A 16,807-nucleotide genomic window follows, 5' to 3' on the forward strand; every position below is an offset into this window, starting at 1 on the left:
TTCCTTCCTTCCTTCCTTCCTTCCTTCCTTCCTTCCTTCCTTCCTCTTCCTCTTTTCTTTCTTTTTCTTTCTCCCTTTCTTTTTTCTTTCTTTCTCTTTCTTTTTTTTCATTCTCTCTTTTATGAATACATTCATGCTTACATATCTTGGGTATTTCCATGATGTGAGACGAGTGGGCCTTTGGACAGTGAGATCTTTGTTAGTATTTCTTTTTTGTTGTTGTTGTGGTTGTTAGTTTCTCTCACTTCTACCCTTTCCCACTTTGCCTTTTCCCCGCCATTGTGGCTGAGCTATGACGTCTCCCCTCCTTCATTTGCTCTTCTCTTCTGTCTCCCAGAGTCAAGCTATGCGGATTGTCCGGACGGTGGGCCAAGCCTTTGAGGTGTGCCACAAGCTGAGCCTGCAGCACACGCAGCAGAATGCGGACGGACAAGAGGATGGAGAGAGTGAAAAGAACAGCGATAACTCCGGGGATCCAGGTAGGCTCCCCCCTCCACCTCCCCCCAGTGAATGCTAGCAGGGCATTCAAGCCTTTAGGAGGCCAGCCTTCGGTCAGACATGGAGCAGGCTGTGCAGTGATTTAGTAACTCACTTCTTTCACCGCTGAACAACCAGAATCCCTTCCAGGGAGCAATCCTTCTTTGGGAATGTCATTACCACTCTGCCCCATGGTCCAAACCATCCTACGTGTCCTTGTAGCTATGGAACGTGATGCTGGAGAAATCCCTTCATCTGCCTGGGTCTCAAACTACTCCTGCATAAAAAGGACATGTGAGGCTGTATGAGAGGACCTCTAAAACCACACCTCTTTTTAGTCTTAGATCTTAGATCAGGGGATGCCCACCCTTCTGAGGGGAAGCGCACCCAGCTTTCATTTGTTCACTGCCTCAGGGCAGAGGAGAGGGAACGACATTCATGACTGCCTGGAGGTCAGAATGCTCCACTTCCATCCTCACCTGCCCCCTACAAGTTACTATCATGTGAAGGGGTTAGACTGATCCCAACAATTTGTTTTCCCAGGTTGTAAAAAAGTTTTATTTTCATATTCCAAGATAAAACAAAGACAAAGTTGAATATGGAAATAAATACCTAGAAAACACTTTAGAATTTACAGTTTTCAAACTCAGGGCATTTCAGTCCCCTAAGCCTTTTTTAAATTTGATTTTGAGAAATATGAAAACTGTAATTTCTCTGTAGTTTCCAACTGACTTCATTGTGCTATGAGGAACAAATTCTAGAATTTATTGTTTTAAGTTGTTGGTAGATAGAAGTTTAGGCCTGAAGTCAGGAAGACACGAATTCAAATCCGCTGTCAGGCACTTACTAGCTGTATGGCCTTAGGCAAGTCACTTAAGTGCTTTCTGCCTCAGTTTCCTCAACTATAAAAAGGGGATAACAATAGCACCTACCTCCCAGGGTTATTGTGAGGATCAAGTAAGAAAATATTTATAAAGCTCTTAGCATAGTACTTGGCCCATAGTAGGCACTTAATAAATTCTTATTCCTTCCTGCCTTTATTCTGGGGAATAGGGAGACTCCAAAATTTGTTATTCAGGAGGTTAGTGAACATGGAGAAAAGTAATTGGTGATCACAAATTGTCAGTGTACTGGTCATGACTTGGTAAATTAAAGGAAATGCTATAGATATAGTTTATTTAGGAGGAGAGATGGAGCATCTGCTTTTAGATTGTGATCTCCTTGAGGACAGGGACGGTGTTTTGGCTTACTTGGTTTCCCCAGCACTTAGTGCAGTATCTGACACATGGTAAGTGACTCACTGATTGTCTGACTGACTACCCTCTCAATGAAAGTGGCCCTGGGAATTAAGGCCCTGGACCCAGGATTAAATGGAGTGGGTCACTGAGGGGACCACCAGTCAAAGCAGTGAGAGTCCTGGATATGGGTTCTAGGTTCCTGTAATGAAAGAGTTAAATCCTCTGGGTGTTGTTTCTTATTAAGAAGACTTGGCAACTGGCACAACGTCAAAACCAAGTAAAGCAGCTGAATGGGAAGTGAAGAGATTCCCCCAATGGGGAAAACGGAATTCCTTACTGGGGCTGTCCTGTAACTGATTTAGCTTCTGTCATGCAAGAGTAGAAAACGACGAAGCAGGTCCATTTGGCTGCTCTCTTCTCTCCCTTCTTTCCATTTGCTGGAGACAGAACTTGCCCTCATCCAAGGGTAGGCCAGAAGGCACATAGGGAATGTAGTTTGTAATGTGTCTGAGCCTTTATAGTTTGAGAGCGTCAAAGAATAAATCATAATGTGAATACAGAGATAACTAAAAATTTTAAGAGTTTAAAGAAAAATCAAGGTAAGGGGCATTTAAGCTGAATATCAGGATATTATTAACTTCCTAAAAGCGAGGCCTGTTATGCTGCTAAATACTATGCCCCAGGGAAATGAGTGAATGTGTTCAGTAGCAAAAGTTTAGAACTGTTCTGCCATTGTGACCCTCGGGCCAGCAAGGACATGCATTTAAGCAGTCTTTTCTGTTTCTAACTAATGTAGTTCTACATAGCCCATTGCTGTCTGGAGCTACCAGGGCCCATCAGGTACCCCAGTGGGAACACATGATAAGGGTACTGCACTTTGACTCCCAGAGATCCCAGGTTCCCCCAAAAACCAGAATAGACTTCTCCTACCTCCTTCAGGGGGAGCTTACTCTGCCAACATGGTTGTTTTTGTCTGTTTGTTTTTTTGAGGGGGCCAGTAGAAGCCATGAAAAGAAGCAGCATTTAGCAAACACCTTCAATGAACAAAGACAAAAGTGAAAAACAGGCCCTGGCCTCCTGGAGCTTACATTCTTATTGGGGAAATACCCAATTAAGTCATAAACTTCTTAAAGATGAGAGACCTCTTCATAGCCACATCACCCCACAAACTCTAGGCATTCAATGAATGTTTGATGCTGGTAATTATGATGGGGGTAAGGATGGGGCTAGTGATTGTGATCAAATGAGCTAGATTGGAGTTGGTTTTGCTAAAGGTGAAGACTCCTGGTCTGTCCAGATCGCACTTGAATCTGCTACTCTGAATAGCAGTAGATAATGTACTGGGCCTGAAGTCAGGAAGATTGAGTTTCCTGAGTTCAAATCTGGCCTTAGACACCTACTATCTGTGTGACCTTGGGTAAGTCACTTAACCCTGTTTGCCTCAGTTTCCTCATCTGTAAAATGGGGAACATAAATGGCAAACCACCCCACTATCTCTGCCAAGAAAACCCCAAATGGAGTCGGGAAGAGTCAGACATGACTGAAAAATGATTGAACAATAACTGACCAGATCATAGAGTCACAGAACTCTGAAGGGGCCCTTAGAGATCATCTAGTCCAAGCCTCTTATTTTACAGGTGAGAAAATAGAAGCCCAAAGTTAAGTAAACTGCCTAGGGTCACTTAGCTAGATTGGCCAGAATCAGACTCTGATTCTCATTTCTGCTTCTCTCTCGTAACGGGGCTTGCATTATCAGAACCTTTTCATCCCCATTCTTGTAAAATGGGTTATTGACATATACTTCCTGCTTCTTAGAAGTGCTATAAGGACGAATTCAATTGAGCAAATACGTACTAAAGGCCTGCTGAATGCAAGGCACTATGGTACAAGTGGGAGATAACAAAGCCAGAGAGAAATAGTCCCATCCCTTACGGAGTTTACCTTCTAGGGCGTGGGGTAGAGGGTTACAAATGCACACAGCTGGGTAAACACCAGATAATTCAAAGAGAGATAGAGTACCAATCAGTGAGGGCTTCAGAGAGAACATGGTACCTGAAATGAGACTTGGAAGAAAATAAAGGTTTAGGGACTGAGATGAGGAAAATCAGTCCATTTCAGTCATGGAGAATAACTAGTATGAAGGGGGGAAAGGAATGATGACTTTGGGGCACAGCTAGTAAGCCAGCTAGGCTGGACCAGTAGAGTGTATGAAAGGAGTAAGATAAGACTGGAGAGATCGGCAGGACCAAAGGAGGACCTTAACTATGCCAAGCGGAGGAGCTTATGTTTTATTCTAGAGGCAGCAGGAAACCTCTAAAGGCTTTTAAGGGGGGCATGAAATGATCAAACCAAATGTCTTAAGGTACTTAGCAAATAGAAAGTTTTGCATAAGATAGTCTTGCAAAAAGTCTTATACTCTGATCCAGGAAAAGGTAGACTGATTAAAAATATGTGTGTGTGTGTGTGTGTGTGTGTGTACATATATATATATATATATTCTTATTTTACGAGCTTTATAATTGAAGAGTGAAAGGCTATAGGTTAGGAGAAGGGGAGTTGTGCAACCCATATTAATTTTTCAGATTGTTTATATTCATGTATCATATTAACATGAGGACCTTATTATAATAGTTAGCATTTATGTAGCCCTTTAAGGTTTGCAAAGTACTTTATATACATAATTTCATTTGATCCTCACAAAGACTCTGTGATGATGATGATGATTCCCATTTTACAGATGGGAAAACTAAGGCTAAGAGCATTTTGCTCAGGGTCACACTGCTAGTAAATGACCAAGGCTGGATCCACATTCAGTCAGGTCTTTCCAGACTTGCAATACTCTATCCACTATGCTACCTAGTAAATTTCCCATCAAAAATAAGATTTGGCATTCATATAGGATTTTGTGGTTATAAAATGGTTTATGTATCATCTTATCTGAGCTTCATAACAACCTTGTGAGAAGTAGATATTATAAGGATTTTTACTCCCATTTTGCAGATGAAAAACTGAAGCTCTGAGAATCTAACAAGTTTTTTTGGTTTTGATTTTGTGGGGGATTTTTTTAAAACTAGGTATCCATGAGCTTAGTGGCAGTGCCTACTCACAGGCCAGATGCCAAGACTGATTGGTATGGGAAAATCAGCTTAGAGTTTCTGCCTTGGACTAGCTTGAGCCTCCTTTGGCAGCCTGTTCTAGGGGGCTTGTAATGTTGACACCAGGCTTAGCTTGGATACCCCTACTAAACCTCAGGCCTGAGAGTAAGCAACTTTTCCAAGGTCAAAAGTAATTGGCCCAACACAGATTCTCTGACTTTCAGTAGTCACATTGCCTCTCAAAAATAATAGATCCACAAACAAGAAGCTGCTTTATTCAGTTAAGAATTAAAGCTGATTTGCTTCTTTCTAAACTATAGGGATTGGGTTTCAGAACTGCATGTATGTGGAAAAAGACTGGTAGTCCCAAGTGTTCATATATCTTCAAGGGTGACACCTTTTCCTTGTTGGTAGAGAGCTGTAGCTTGGCCCTTCTTGGCATTCAGTCCTACCCATCACAATTTTCAGCTATGCAGATTTTATTCCCAGTCAAGGAAAAATGCAAACTGGAAAAGAAAAAAAAAGCTAGAAAGTTGTCTTCCCAAAAATACCATCTCTCAATTTAAAATCAATGGACCCAGTGCCCAGAGGCTGTGTATTTGATCACCAGGCTCCATTAATGTTAACACAGAATATCTGAAAAACTTGATTTAGTCTCCAAGGCTTCAAATTGTTCCCAGTAGATGGGATTGCATGAGTGGAGGGGTCCTTTGAAGAGTTGGACGCTCTGGAGAGCAATTAGGAGTAGAGAGGAGCAGGCTGGACTGGAGAAAAGGGGGAAAGCTAAAGTATTCTTCTAGTCAAGGGAAAAAGCATTTATTAAGTGCCTTCTATGTGCCAATCATTGTGTTAAGTGCTTGGGATACAAAGAATGGCCAAAAATAGTTCTTGCCCTCAAGGAGCTTACGATCTAATGAGAGAACCAACTATATACAAACAAAATTTATACAGCAGAGGTACCAATGGGAGAGGAGGAGAGAAGAAAGTGTTTTCTGTCAAAACAAATGAATGCCAGGGATAATCTTTTCCCCCCAATAGTAATTTTGAAATCATTTCCTCCCACCAAAAAAAAAATAGTGGAAATTGGAATAGAAGTGAATAGAGCATAATTGGAGAGGCTGAGAACAACCATAGTGTGATATATTGAAGGCCAGGAAGTATCACAGAATCATGGAAGTGTTCTGAATTTGGAATTAAAGGACCCGAAATCAAATCTTGGCTCTTCCACTAATTCTACGTGCTTGATCTCAGACCTTAATTAATTAACCTCCAGGAACCACACTTTCCTCATCTGTAAAATGAGATGTTTGCACTTGATAACCTCCAGGGTCCCTTTCTCAGATACTATGAGCCTGGGAAGGTTTCAGCCTTATCTGTACAAGGGGTCTCTAGGAGGTACAGTGGATAAGAGCCCTGGCCTTGGAAGTAGGAAGACCTGAGTTCAAATCCTGCCTCAGGTACTCATCAGACACTGGGCAAGTCATTTTAAACTCAGTCATCCTCAGTTTCTTCATCTGTAAAATGGGAATAATAGTGGCCCCTACCTTACAGGGTTGATGTATCAAATAAGGTAACACATGTATAGCTCTTTATGAACTTTAAAGTTCTATATAAATGCTAGCTATGATTATATTATATTATTATATTATACAATTATTATTATTACAAGATAAGAGTGGGATAGAACAGGGTACTGGTCAGGACTGAAGAATACTGTTGGTGACACTATGGTCTGGCAGATACAGTTAATAGTCAATAAACATTAAGTACCTACTATGTGCCAGACATTGTTCTAAGCATATGTGGGGACATGACATTGAAACCAAGCAGAGCAGCAGGTGGAAAATAAAGTTACCTGGAAGGCTCAGATCCTTCTAAAAAGGGCTTTGGGAGGAGTTTACTGCTCTGCTCTCCAGCCCTCCAAAGACGAGAGAGGCCACTAAGGATGCTGAGTATCAAAAGCAGAGTCATTCTGCAGGACAATGAGAATTCAGGTGATGAACTCCTGGGGGACACACTGTGTTCTTGTACTAAAACCCAAGCAGAGCCACTGGTAGAAAATGAAGAGATATCAGAGGTTCTTGTGCAGTTAAGAAGATAACTGCAATTCATGTTTGTGGTTATCTCTGCAGTAAGATAGAGAGGGAATTGGGGAGATGAAGAATAATGATGAAGAAAAATAGAATAATAACTGACCAACAAAATAATGGAAAAGACTAAGACCTTGGAAATTAATTCATTTTCTTAGATCATCATGATGGACAAAGGGACCATTTTCTGTTTAACCTATGTCTTGTAAGTCTCCATGTGCAGGAAAGTTCTAAACCAGGGGTGGGAACCTGTGGCCTCGAGGCCACATATGATGCTCTAGGTCCTCAGGTGTGGCCCTTTAACTAAATCCAAACTTCAGAGAACAAATTCCCTTAATAAAAGGATTTGTTCTGTAAAACTTGGACTCAGTCAAAAGGCAGCACGCAAGGATGTAGAGGGCCACGTGTGGCCTTGAGGCCTCAGATTCTACATCCCTGTATAATCTAAATAGTATTTCATGAAGATTGGTGATGATGATGCTAGATTAGAGAGATAGAGAGATAATCAATACCTAACTTCCACATGTGGAAACGTCTGCCTAGGCCAGATAGGATTCACTACTCATTTCATAATACCTAAATAGAAATTGTTGATTTAAGATATAACGTCTTTCTACAAGGAAGTCAAAACACTGGCCAAACAATGTTTCAGTGGAGGTTAAGACTATTCAACTGAACTACAGAATAAGACAGGGATGAAATAGAGTTAAGGTTAGGGTAGAAGGGCATTGTTGGAGCTATGGTCTGGAAGGCCACCATTTCTACCACAGTAGAAGAGTTGGGGAGCAGTAACTGATCTCCCATTTTGAAATGAGCATTTAGAACATATTCTATTGGGTAATAAAACTAAGAAGCGAGTGGCATGATGGAAAACACACGGAATATGGAGAGAGACAGAAGACCCGAGTTCTAGGCAGGCAAGGCACCATAGTTTGGTAGAAAGTGTGCTGAATTTTTAAGCCAGAAGACCCGAGTTCAAATTCTTACTCTACCATCCACTACCTTTATATTTTGGGAGGGAGACAATTAACTTCTCTGGGCCTCAGTTTCTTCATTTGTAAAACAAGGAGTCTGGACCAAATTAACTTTGAGTTGCCTTCCAGCTCTAAATCTGGGGTCCTCCTGATGCCCAAGTCCAAGTGTTCTTTCCATAATTCACCAAGCACATATCTAAGTGCTTGCACTGTGCTGGGTAGACACTGGGGAAATTACAAGGCTCAGGTAAGACATAGTCCCTCCTCTCAAGAAATTTATAGCCTAGTAATAATAATAATTGGAGGAGGAAATGGCAAACCACTCCAGTATTTTTGCCAAGAAAACCCCAAATGGGGTCACAAAGAGTTAGACATGCTTGTAATGACTGAACAACAACAAAATAATAATTATAGCTAATATTTGTATAGTGCTTTAAAGATTGCAAATTGCCTTACAAATGTCTCATTTTCTCCTCATGGTACTGGGAGATGAGTGCCATTATTATCTTCCTTTTACAGATGAGGAAACTGAGGCAAATGGAAGATATATGACTTGCCCAGGGTCACACAGCTCATGTTTGAGCTAGGATTTGAGTTCAGGTCTTTCTGGCTCCAAGAGCTATGCTCTTTCCACCACACCACCTACCTGTCCTTCTCCCTCATTCCACAGTCCAGACAAACTGACCTTCTTCATGCTTCCTGTACCCATGGCTCCATTTCCTTTTTGCATGCCTTGCACAAGGGGTTATGCCCTCTCTCCTTAGCTCTACCTCTTGGTGCCCCAACTCCATTCAAGGTTTAGCCCAACTGCTACCTCCAAGAGGTTTTTCCTGATGTTTCTCCTTGTTAGTGCCTCTCCCAAATTACTTTGTATTTGATTTTTGTGTATGTAACATATGCTGTGTGTGAGATACACACTTGTCTGTTTACAAGCTGTATCCTTGAGAACAAGGACTACTTCCTTTTTTTGTCTTTGTATCTGTCACAAGTGCCTAGCACAGTGTGGACGATTTTTTAAATAGGATTTTAAGAAAAATGGATTGAATTGAATCCTAGGCCTGGCTTTGCCACTATGTGACAATTGTTTGAGTGAGTCATTTATTCATGTTGTGTATCAGTTGCTTCATCTCTAAAATAAGAAGGTTGAACGGTTCTTTTAAATTCCAAGATTATTGCTTACAAGGCTACCCAGTGGTGGAGGCTCAGTGACTTCTGATTACAAGCCCAGGGCAGTCGATGAAGTTCCTTAGTAGTCAAGGTGTATTTATAGCTTCCTTTCTCCTCCAGAGAAGACCTTGTTTTTACCTGTCTATCCTAAATCCCTAACAAGGTTCTTTGCATATAATAAGTTCTTAATAAATGTTTATTGGATGGAATAAAATTGAATTGCCTTTAATTCCCTCATACAGAGCACCTTAAGATTCAGAGACCTGAACAATTTTACAGAAAGTTAATGCATCCACACTTGAGATTTTTCCATTTAGCGAAGTGTTTCTTTTTCTAAAGGAGGAAGGCTCCACTGCTGGGTCCCTCCGCTTTGCAGAGAAAGCTCATTTGTTGTGAAGAATGGCAAACCCAAAGGAGACTTTGTCTATGGCTTTCAGGAATTGTCTATTTTCCCCCTTTGGCCTCCATCTCTGTCCTTCTACACTTTCTTTCTCCTATGTACCTCTCTCTGCCTTAATCTTCCCCTCCCCATCCCCTTCACCTCTAGAATCATTCCTGCACTTGGAGAATTTCACATTTTGTCCCTTTGAGCAGCTCCTGCCCATTTGTCCTTCTGGAGCTCAGGCCTAGGATCTGCAGCTACTTCAGGGCACCTTAAACCACGCTGTGCTATGGCTGTGGTTCTTATGAGTTAATGGTCCTTCCGCTACCAGAGTAACACCATAAAAGTCTAAGGTACTAGCTTATTCCCCCAAGAAGCCCTGCTTTCCCTCTTCTAGTCATTACTAGCCTGCAAGGTCCAGAATAGAGACATATTGTACGAAGATTTCTAAATCACTTCTTTTCTACCATCTTTTAAAAAATTTAATTCCCCAGCATAATAAAGTCTGTCCATGTTTGGAGTATGTATGTGGGCAGAGGGCGGGGGAAGAGAAGGAAGTTTCATAGACCTCAAGCTCTTTGGAAGAAAGTTACTTTTAAAATATTTAAATTATTAATATTTAATCAGTCAAGCCGTACAAGTATTTGAGTGCCACTGTTACTTACCAATGATCTCTCCCCAGCCTGCCTTCCTTTGCTTCAAAGGAAGACAATTAAGCAAAATAAAACAATACCTCAGCTAGGACTGACATTATATACCTTCCTCCATTCCAGTGAGAGAAGGGAGGGTCGCTTCACAATCAGCGGACAGAGTCATTATTTGGGAGTCTATTACACAGACGCTAGATCTTCTTTTCCTTAGGCTGGGAGTGATTTATTACTTACGGTAAGAATGTGCTGTTCAGTATATGCAGAGTCCGTTGTCAATAGAAGATGCTCTCTGAGTTCTTGTTTTTCAAGGTCAACACACGTTGACCTTGGCACTTTTGTGATGTCTTGCTCAATGAAGAGAATAGGAGAGGCAGTGCTGTGAAATAGCAAGAGGGCTAGATCCAGACATGAAAGTCCTGGGGTCATATCCCACCTGGGACACTCACTAGTTGTGTTTGACCTTGTACAAGTCAGCCTCTCAGTAAAATGAGAGGGTTGGGTTAGATGGCCACTAAGGTCCCTTCCAACTCTAAATCTATGATTACAAGATCAAATCAAGTCTAGGTGAAGGAGCAAATAGAGCACTGGTCTTGGAATCAGGAAGACCTGAGTTCAAATCCAGTCTCATATACTTACCAGCTGAGTAACCCAGGGTAAATCACTTTAACATCCATTTGTACAAATGGAGGTAACAGTAGCACTTACCTCCCAGGATTGTTGTATGGATCAAATGTGATAATTGTAAAGCACTTGGCAAACCTTAAAGCCTACTATATAAACACTTGCTATTATTGCCTGAAAATTATATTGCTTGGAAAAAAAGGCTCTAGGTTTTCAGGATAATCTTTAGGAGGTCATCTAAGCCAGTTGTCTCATTTTACAAATAAAGAAACTAAGACCCAGAGAGAGGAAATGACTTGCCTTTCAGGTGAGTCACACTAGTGTTTGTACAACCAATGAAAAGAACCTTAGACTTACAACCAAACTGCCTGAGATCTGGTTCTGGACTTATCACCAGCTAGGGGGGTGATTGGTCATGTCCTGAACTCTGAAGAGGAAAAGGTATCTTAGAGGTCATCTGAAAGCGGTGAAAGGAGTTTCACGAAGCTTAAGACACTTAGGACACTGGGAGCTTATGCTTCTCATATTAAGAAACTGACAGGCTATAGCCCAAAGGTAACCTAGATTCATGACAGTCATTAGAGAGTGGCCCCTAGCGATGCTTAGGAATTTTTCTCTCAACTTTGGCAGCTTCTTTTTTGACATGCCGCATTATTGGAGATGTCAGGCAGACAGTAAGTTTGGTACAGAGTGGGTGGGACACGGGAAACAGCAAAGGAATAACTGGGATGGATGAGCCCTGATCTCTAGTTCTGGGGGAGTGCCATCTCTGGATACTAATCAGTCACCTAATCAGCAGCAAGACTCTATTGAATACCTAATGACAAAAACAGAAAAACGGTGCCTGCCCTCAATGAGCTTACATACTAGTGGGACCTTTCTCTCTGCAGCTGACCTCTGTGAGGTAATTGCCTAGTAGGCATATTTTTGTGTCAAAGGTATGCCCAATTTCTAGCATTACTCCAAATTATTTTCCAGGATGGTTGGACCAATTCAGTGCTTCACCAACAGCATGTTAGCATGCCTGTCTTCCCACAGAATGTACCTTTCCTTCCTATGAACTCTTTGAAATCTCATCTGGGAGAATCTCAAGTGTTTGTCGAGCCATGCCTAGCTTTCCTATCTACAATTGCCTAACTACTCTAATAGCGATTTCTCACTTCCACACTCACTACTCCATACCTTCCCCCAAATACCCCCAAACAAAATTCCCATTATTCTCACATCAGAAACCACTTTATCCTTGTCAATGAGAATCAGATCCAGAATAAAATTTCTCCTTGTTGATTTCTCCATCTTTTAAAGGTGGAATCCTAAACAACAACAAAAAAAAAATCCTAAAAGCAAGTCAAGAAATTATTAGCTACTTTTATTTTGGCAGAGAGAGAGCTCCAGATCAAATCTGACTAATGTTTCCCAGATTCTTCATCTTTATCCTCTTTCTGTCCATATGGCCTCTGATGGCAATATTACCTTTATTCTCACTTTCTTCTCTGATCTTCACCCATGCATCTGCCCTTTGTAAACTTCTTCACTTCTTACATGCCACACTATCCCACCCTTGACTGAAACATTGTCACCCCTTCGCCTTCTATTCTCCGGACTAGATAACTCCCATTTCTTTACCTTCTCCATCAAGAGGCTATTTTCCATCTCGATTCATTTTTACTTGTATTATCTGGAGTTGCTTCTGTTTCTCTTCAAAATCAAAATTTCTTCCACAGTAGTCCTGCTTTCACGCCACCATCTTGGCTCTGCCTCCCACAGTAGTCTTAATGGCCTCAAATTTTCTTGGGCTTGGAATCTCCATAGGGTGGTATTCCACTCATAGATTCAGCTTGTGCTAGCCCATCTGACCTACACTCTCTTTAAGCCTATAACTCCACTTGATTCAATTCAGTAAATATTTGTTGTGTATTGGGAACAAGAAAATGAACCTCCTTCCCTCTTTGAGCCCTGGGTGTGTTACATTGCATATACTCTCAGATTTAGTTGATGGATTGGTTAATTGGGATGTATTGTTTGTTCTTTTTCCCTCTTTTTTATTTCTGAATATAGGTGGTGGCTCTCTGGGTAGGGATAGGACAAGTGATAGTTTTGGAAATGAAAGTGATGGAAAAACAAAAGACAGCTATTATTATTGTTGTTGTTGTTATTATTCATGTGTCCTTTCTCTGTGGAGAGCATCCTTTTGTGGAGCTATATGTCTTTCAGCATGGGAATGGGCTGCTGGAGCAGCTGCCTGCTTCTTCTGGCCGGCTGGACAGGCCCCAGCTGTTCCCTCTTCCTATAAACTCCCTCCTAAGCCCTAAACAGACCCATCATCACAGTTCCCAGGAGCAGCCGGGAGGAAATCCAGACACACTGTTCAAATACTTTGTGAATATCAGTCATGTTTTCCCCAATGGCTTTTGTGGGTTTCGGACCAGAAGAATTCACAGAACACTTTGTGCTATGAAGCAGACACTTCAGACTGGTGAAGTCTGGTTCCCTAGAGGCGGTAAAAGGAAGGGAGGGAAAAGGTAGCTCATATTGTGTGTCTGGTTCAGTTTTGTCGGGTTTGTGTCCTCAATTCCCAGGGCACAGGGCTGTAGGGCATGTTGGCTTAGCCTGTTTCTTGTAAAGGAACCTGTAGACACTCTCAGACTCACACAGACACAGACTCACTGCTGACCGGTTGCTACCATACCTGACGAGAGATTTACCTTGGGGTTTGACATTAAATGCACTGAGGTGTAATGGATGGTGCACTGGACTTAGAATTAAGAAGACCTAGGTTTGACTCCCTGGACAAATCACTTAATGTCTGTGGGCCTCCGTTTGGGGATTGGATTTGATGATCTCTGACTTAGTTCCATTCCAGCTGTAAATCTGTGCTCATATGAACCCAAGGGAGAAGTACATTTAGGTAGTAAAACCTGAACAGAAAAGGGCCTTATATGGTGGTTGACACATAGATTTGTAAAGTTAGAAGGGACTTCAGTGATCTCTATTCCACCTTCTTCATTTTATGTATAAAGAAGTTTAGTTCCAGAGGCAGCTGGGTGGCACAGTGGATAGAGCACCGGCCCTGAAGACAAGAGGACCTGAGTTCAAATCTGACCTCAGAACAAACACTTGACGCGTACTAGCTGTGTGACCTTGGGCAAGTCACTTAACCCCGATTGCCTCACAAAAAAAAAAAGAAGAAGAAGAAGTTTAGTTCCCATGAATGACATGACTGGTATTGAACAGAAATGTCTTTTTAAGTGAAGTCTATAGGTCTTCCTTCCAAGACCTCCTGACTTGAAACACATGCTTTGAAAAGTATCTAGTGTTGTATAGATGTAAGGTTCATAGGGTCATAGATTTAAAACTGGAAAGGGACCTTAGAGGTCATCTAAGTGAACCCCCTAATTTAAAAGAGATGAAGAACTTGAGGCTTGGAGAAGTTAAGTGATTTGCCCAAAGTCACGTAGCTAGAAAGTGTTAGAGTTGGGATTTGAACCCAGGTCTTGCTGAATCCAGGTCCAGTGCTCTATCCATTGAGCCAGTGGTGTCAAACTCCAGTAGTAATGGGACCCACGGAATATTACATAAGGATCCCTGAGGACTGCTTATTGACTTAATTTTAAAATATAACATTACCTATGTTTTATTGTATTTTTTATTAATTTATTTTAAATGTAAATACACAATAAGAAAAGAAAAAGAAACATTATAAACTCAAAGACTAAAACTTAAATATAAAATAAGAAAAGGAAAAAAAGCATTGCCATGTGCACAGCAGAACATAAGAGAGGATTCCAAATATACAGCAATAAATTTCCATTTCAAAAAAGTTTATATAATAAACACAACACATTTTATTGTATTTTTTATTTATTTGTTAAATATTTCCCAATTTCATTTTAATCTGGTTTAGCCTGCACTAGGGAGTATTGTGGGCTGTGGGCTGTATATTTGGTATCTCTGCAGTATACCAAACTGCTTCTCAAAATTGTTTGTTGCATTGGCTGGGAGTTGAGCCTGGCCTCTGCAATGACAGGTGAGAGTTCTATCACCGAGCCACCAGTGAAGATGACAGTGTTAGCCTTGCTATGGTGCAGTCCTTCACTTTTGTCTTGTCCCTGTAGCCCGCCAACTGACTGGAGCCGAAAAGGCCTCCACAGCCACTGCAGAGGAGACCGACATCGATGCTGTGGACGTCCCTCTCCCAGGGAGTGACATCCTAGAATTCAGCCGAGGCGTGACTGACCTGGATGCAGTGGGGAAGGAAGGAGACCCCCTCACAGACACTAAGGTAGGCAAACCATCCCAACAGCGGACCAAGAGCTCTTTCTTGCTCCCACCACAACCCTCAGTCGTCCCCAGAACTCATCTCCCTACAACTCAACTGAGTAATGCAATGTTATTATATAATTAAGAGCTATTATACAATTGAGTATCCAGCAAGATTGAGGGGGAGAATTAGAGAGTTGAAGTGGAAGGGCAGATGGAAACTGATTTTAGCTAAAGGAGATTTCATCCCAGTTGACCTTTTACATTTAGGGCCCAAACTCAGGGTACAGACCCAGATTCCTTCTTGGTTTTTGTTGTTTTTTTTTTTAATTTTTTTTTCAATGAGCTCTTTTACTTATTTAAAAAAATTTTTCCCCAGTTACATGTTGAAAACAATCCCAAATTCCTTCTTACGTGAATCTCGCTGGACTTGGTGTCCATAATGGCATCCATGGCCAACCCCTGTGTCTTCTTGCTATTATCTCTATGACTCTATGGCCTGAAATGACTCAGCATTAGGAGGATGGTTAGCAGTGAAGAGATTGGGTGATATGAGCCATCTGTCTCCCACTGAGTTAGATTGATTGCCAAAGTGTCAAAATATAATTGTCCAACTGCATTGTTTATTCAACAAAGCCTTCTTTCCCAGCCCCTAATCAGTCAGACAACTCTCATTGTCTCCTGTTCTGGGCCACTTAGAATATTTATCAGTGAAGAAAAGCAGCATGAACAGCTGTCAGAGCACAAATTGGCTTCTTACCCATATATGCCAATACTTCTTCAGCAATTTAACATGTCTGATATCATCGAAAAGGGTCCTGCCTCCAACAGTCTCTACTACAATACATCCATGTCTTCTCAAGCTATGCTATTCTTGTGCAAGACCTCCCATCAATCATCTACAGATGAGGTTCACTCATCATGCTGACCACCTTTCTCTTGGTCTCTTAACATTACTTAAGGATGAAGTATAGAAGCTATCTATTTTCTCCCTCCCTCACTATGTGACTGACCCACCTCCATTTCCAGCCAATGTCTCTTTGATGTTACTTCTCATGTGCAGTTTATCATTGGTAGTACAGGGTACCCCAAAAGGCTTGGTGTAGTTATAAGCTATGAAGTTAAAAGTATGGTTACTATACTTCTCTATATTAACTTTATGTAACCCAAAACATTAATTCCTTAGTGACTGTAGCATTCCCTGATTCACAGCCATATAACCACACCAAAAGACTACTACTATGAAAAGGATGGGTTTTTGCAATTTGAGGGTCATTAAAACTATTGCATAATTTTCCAAATGCATGTAATCCACCCCTCTCTCTTTTTGTCCTATTCAATTCTGGACCCAGATAATTGTTCCTATGCAGTATCTATCCAAGAATCTTCTATACAGTTTCATCCTTGAATGCTCTTGGGATGACCCGACTCAGTTGGGTCTCATGCCAAGTTTTCTACAAACTTCTGTCCCTCTTTGGTTTGTGGGGTGATATGTCTTTTAATGGCAGCTAGATGGTGCCGTGGATAAAGCCCTGGGCCTCAAGTGAAGAAGCCTCATCTCCACAAGTTCAAATACAGTCTCAGACACTTACTAGCTGGGTGACCCTGGACAAGTTGCTTAACCCAGTTTGCCTCAGTTTCCTCATCTGTAAAATGATCTGGAGAAGGAAATGACAAACCATTCCAGTATCATTACCAAGAAAACTTCAAATGGGGTCGTGAAGGGTTGGACGTGACTGAACAATAACAACAATACGGCTTTTAATGGTTCGCCATCCTCAAACTATGGACTGGTGTTGTCCTTAGCCATCGTATCTCTGTGTTTGATAAGAAGATCAAGTATTTTTTCTAAG

At 41.4% G+C, this 16,807-nt stretch overlaps 1 protein-coding gene across 5 annotated transcripts in view; it reads left to right on the top strand.

The window, feature by feature from the left end:
* LOC114047482 (carboxyl-terminal PDZ ligand of neuronal nitric oxide synthase protein-like) overlaps nt 1-16,807 on the top strand; it is a 379,736-nt gene that overhangs the window by 318,923 nt on the left and 44,006 nt on the right. For all 5 annotated transcript variants that reach the window (XM_027868301.1, XM_027868304.1, XM_027868303.1 and 2 more), the window contains 2 exons: nt 338-479; nt 14,810-14,976. In XM_027868301.1, the coding sequence (XP_027724102.1) occupies nt 338-479; nt 14,810-14,976 (309 nt within the window). The remainder of the gene's footprint in view (nt 1-337; nt 480-14,809; nt 14,977-16,807) is intronic.

Source organism: Vombatus ursinus, unplaced genomic scaffold (genome assembly GCF_900497805.2).
Source record: "Vombatus ursinus unplaced genomic scaffold, bare-nosed wombat genome assembly UNPS02014789.1, whole genome shotgun sequence".
In the NCBI taxonomy this organism is placed as follows: Eukaryota; Metazoa; Chordata; class Mammalia; order Diprotodontia; family Vombatidae; genus Vombatus; species Vombatus ursinus.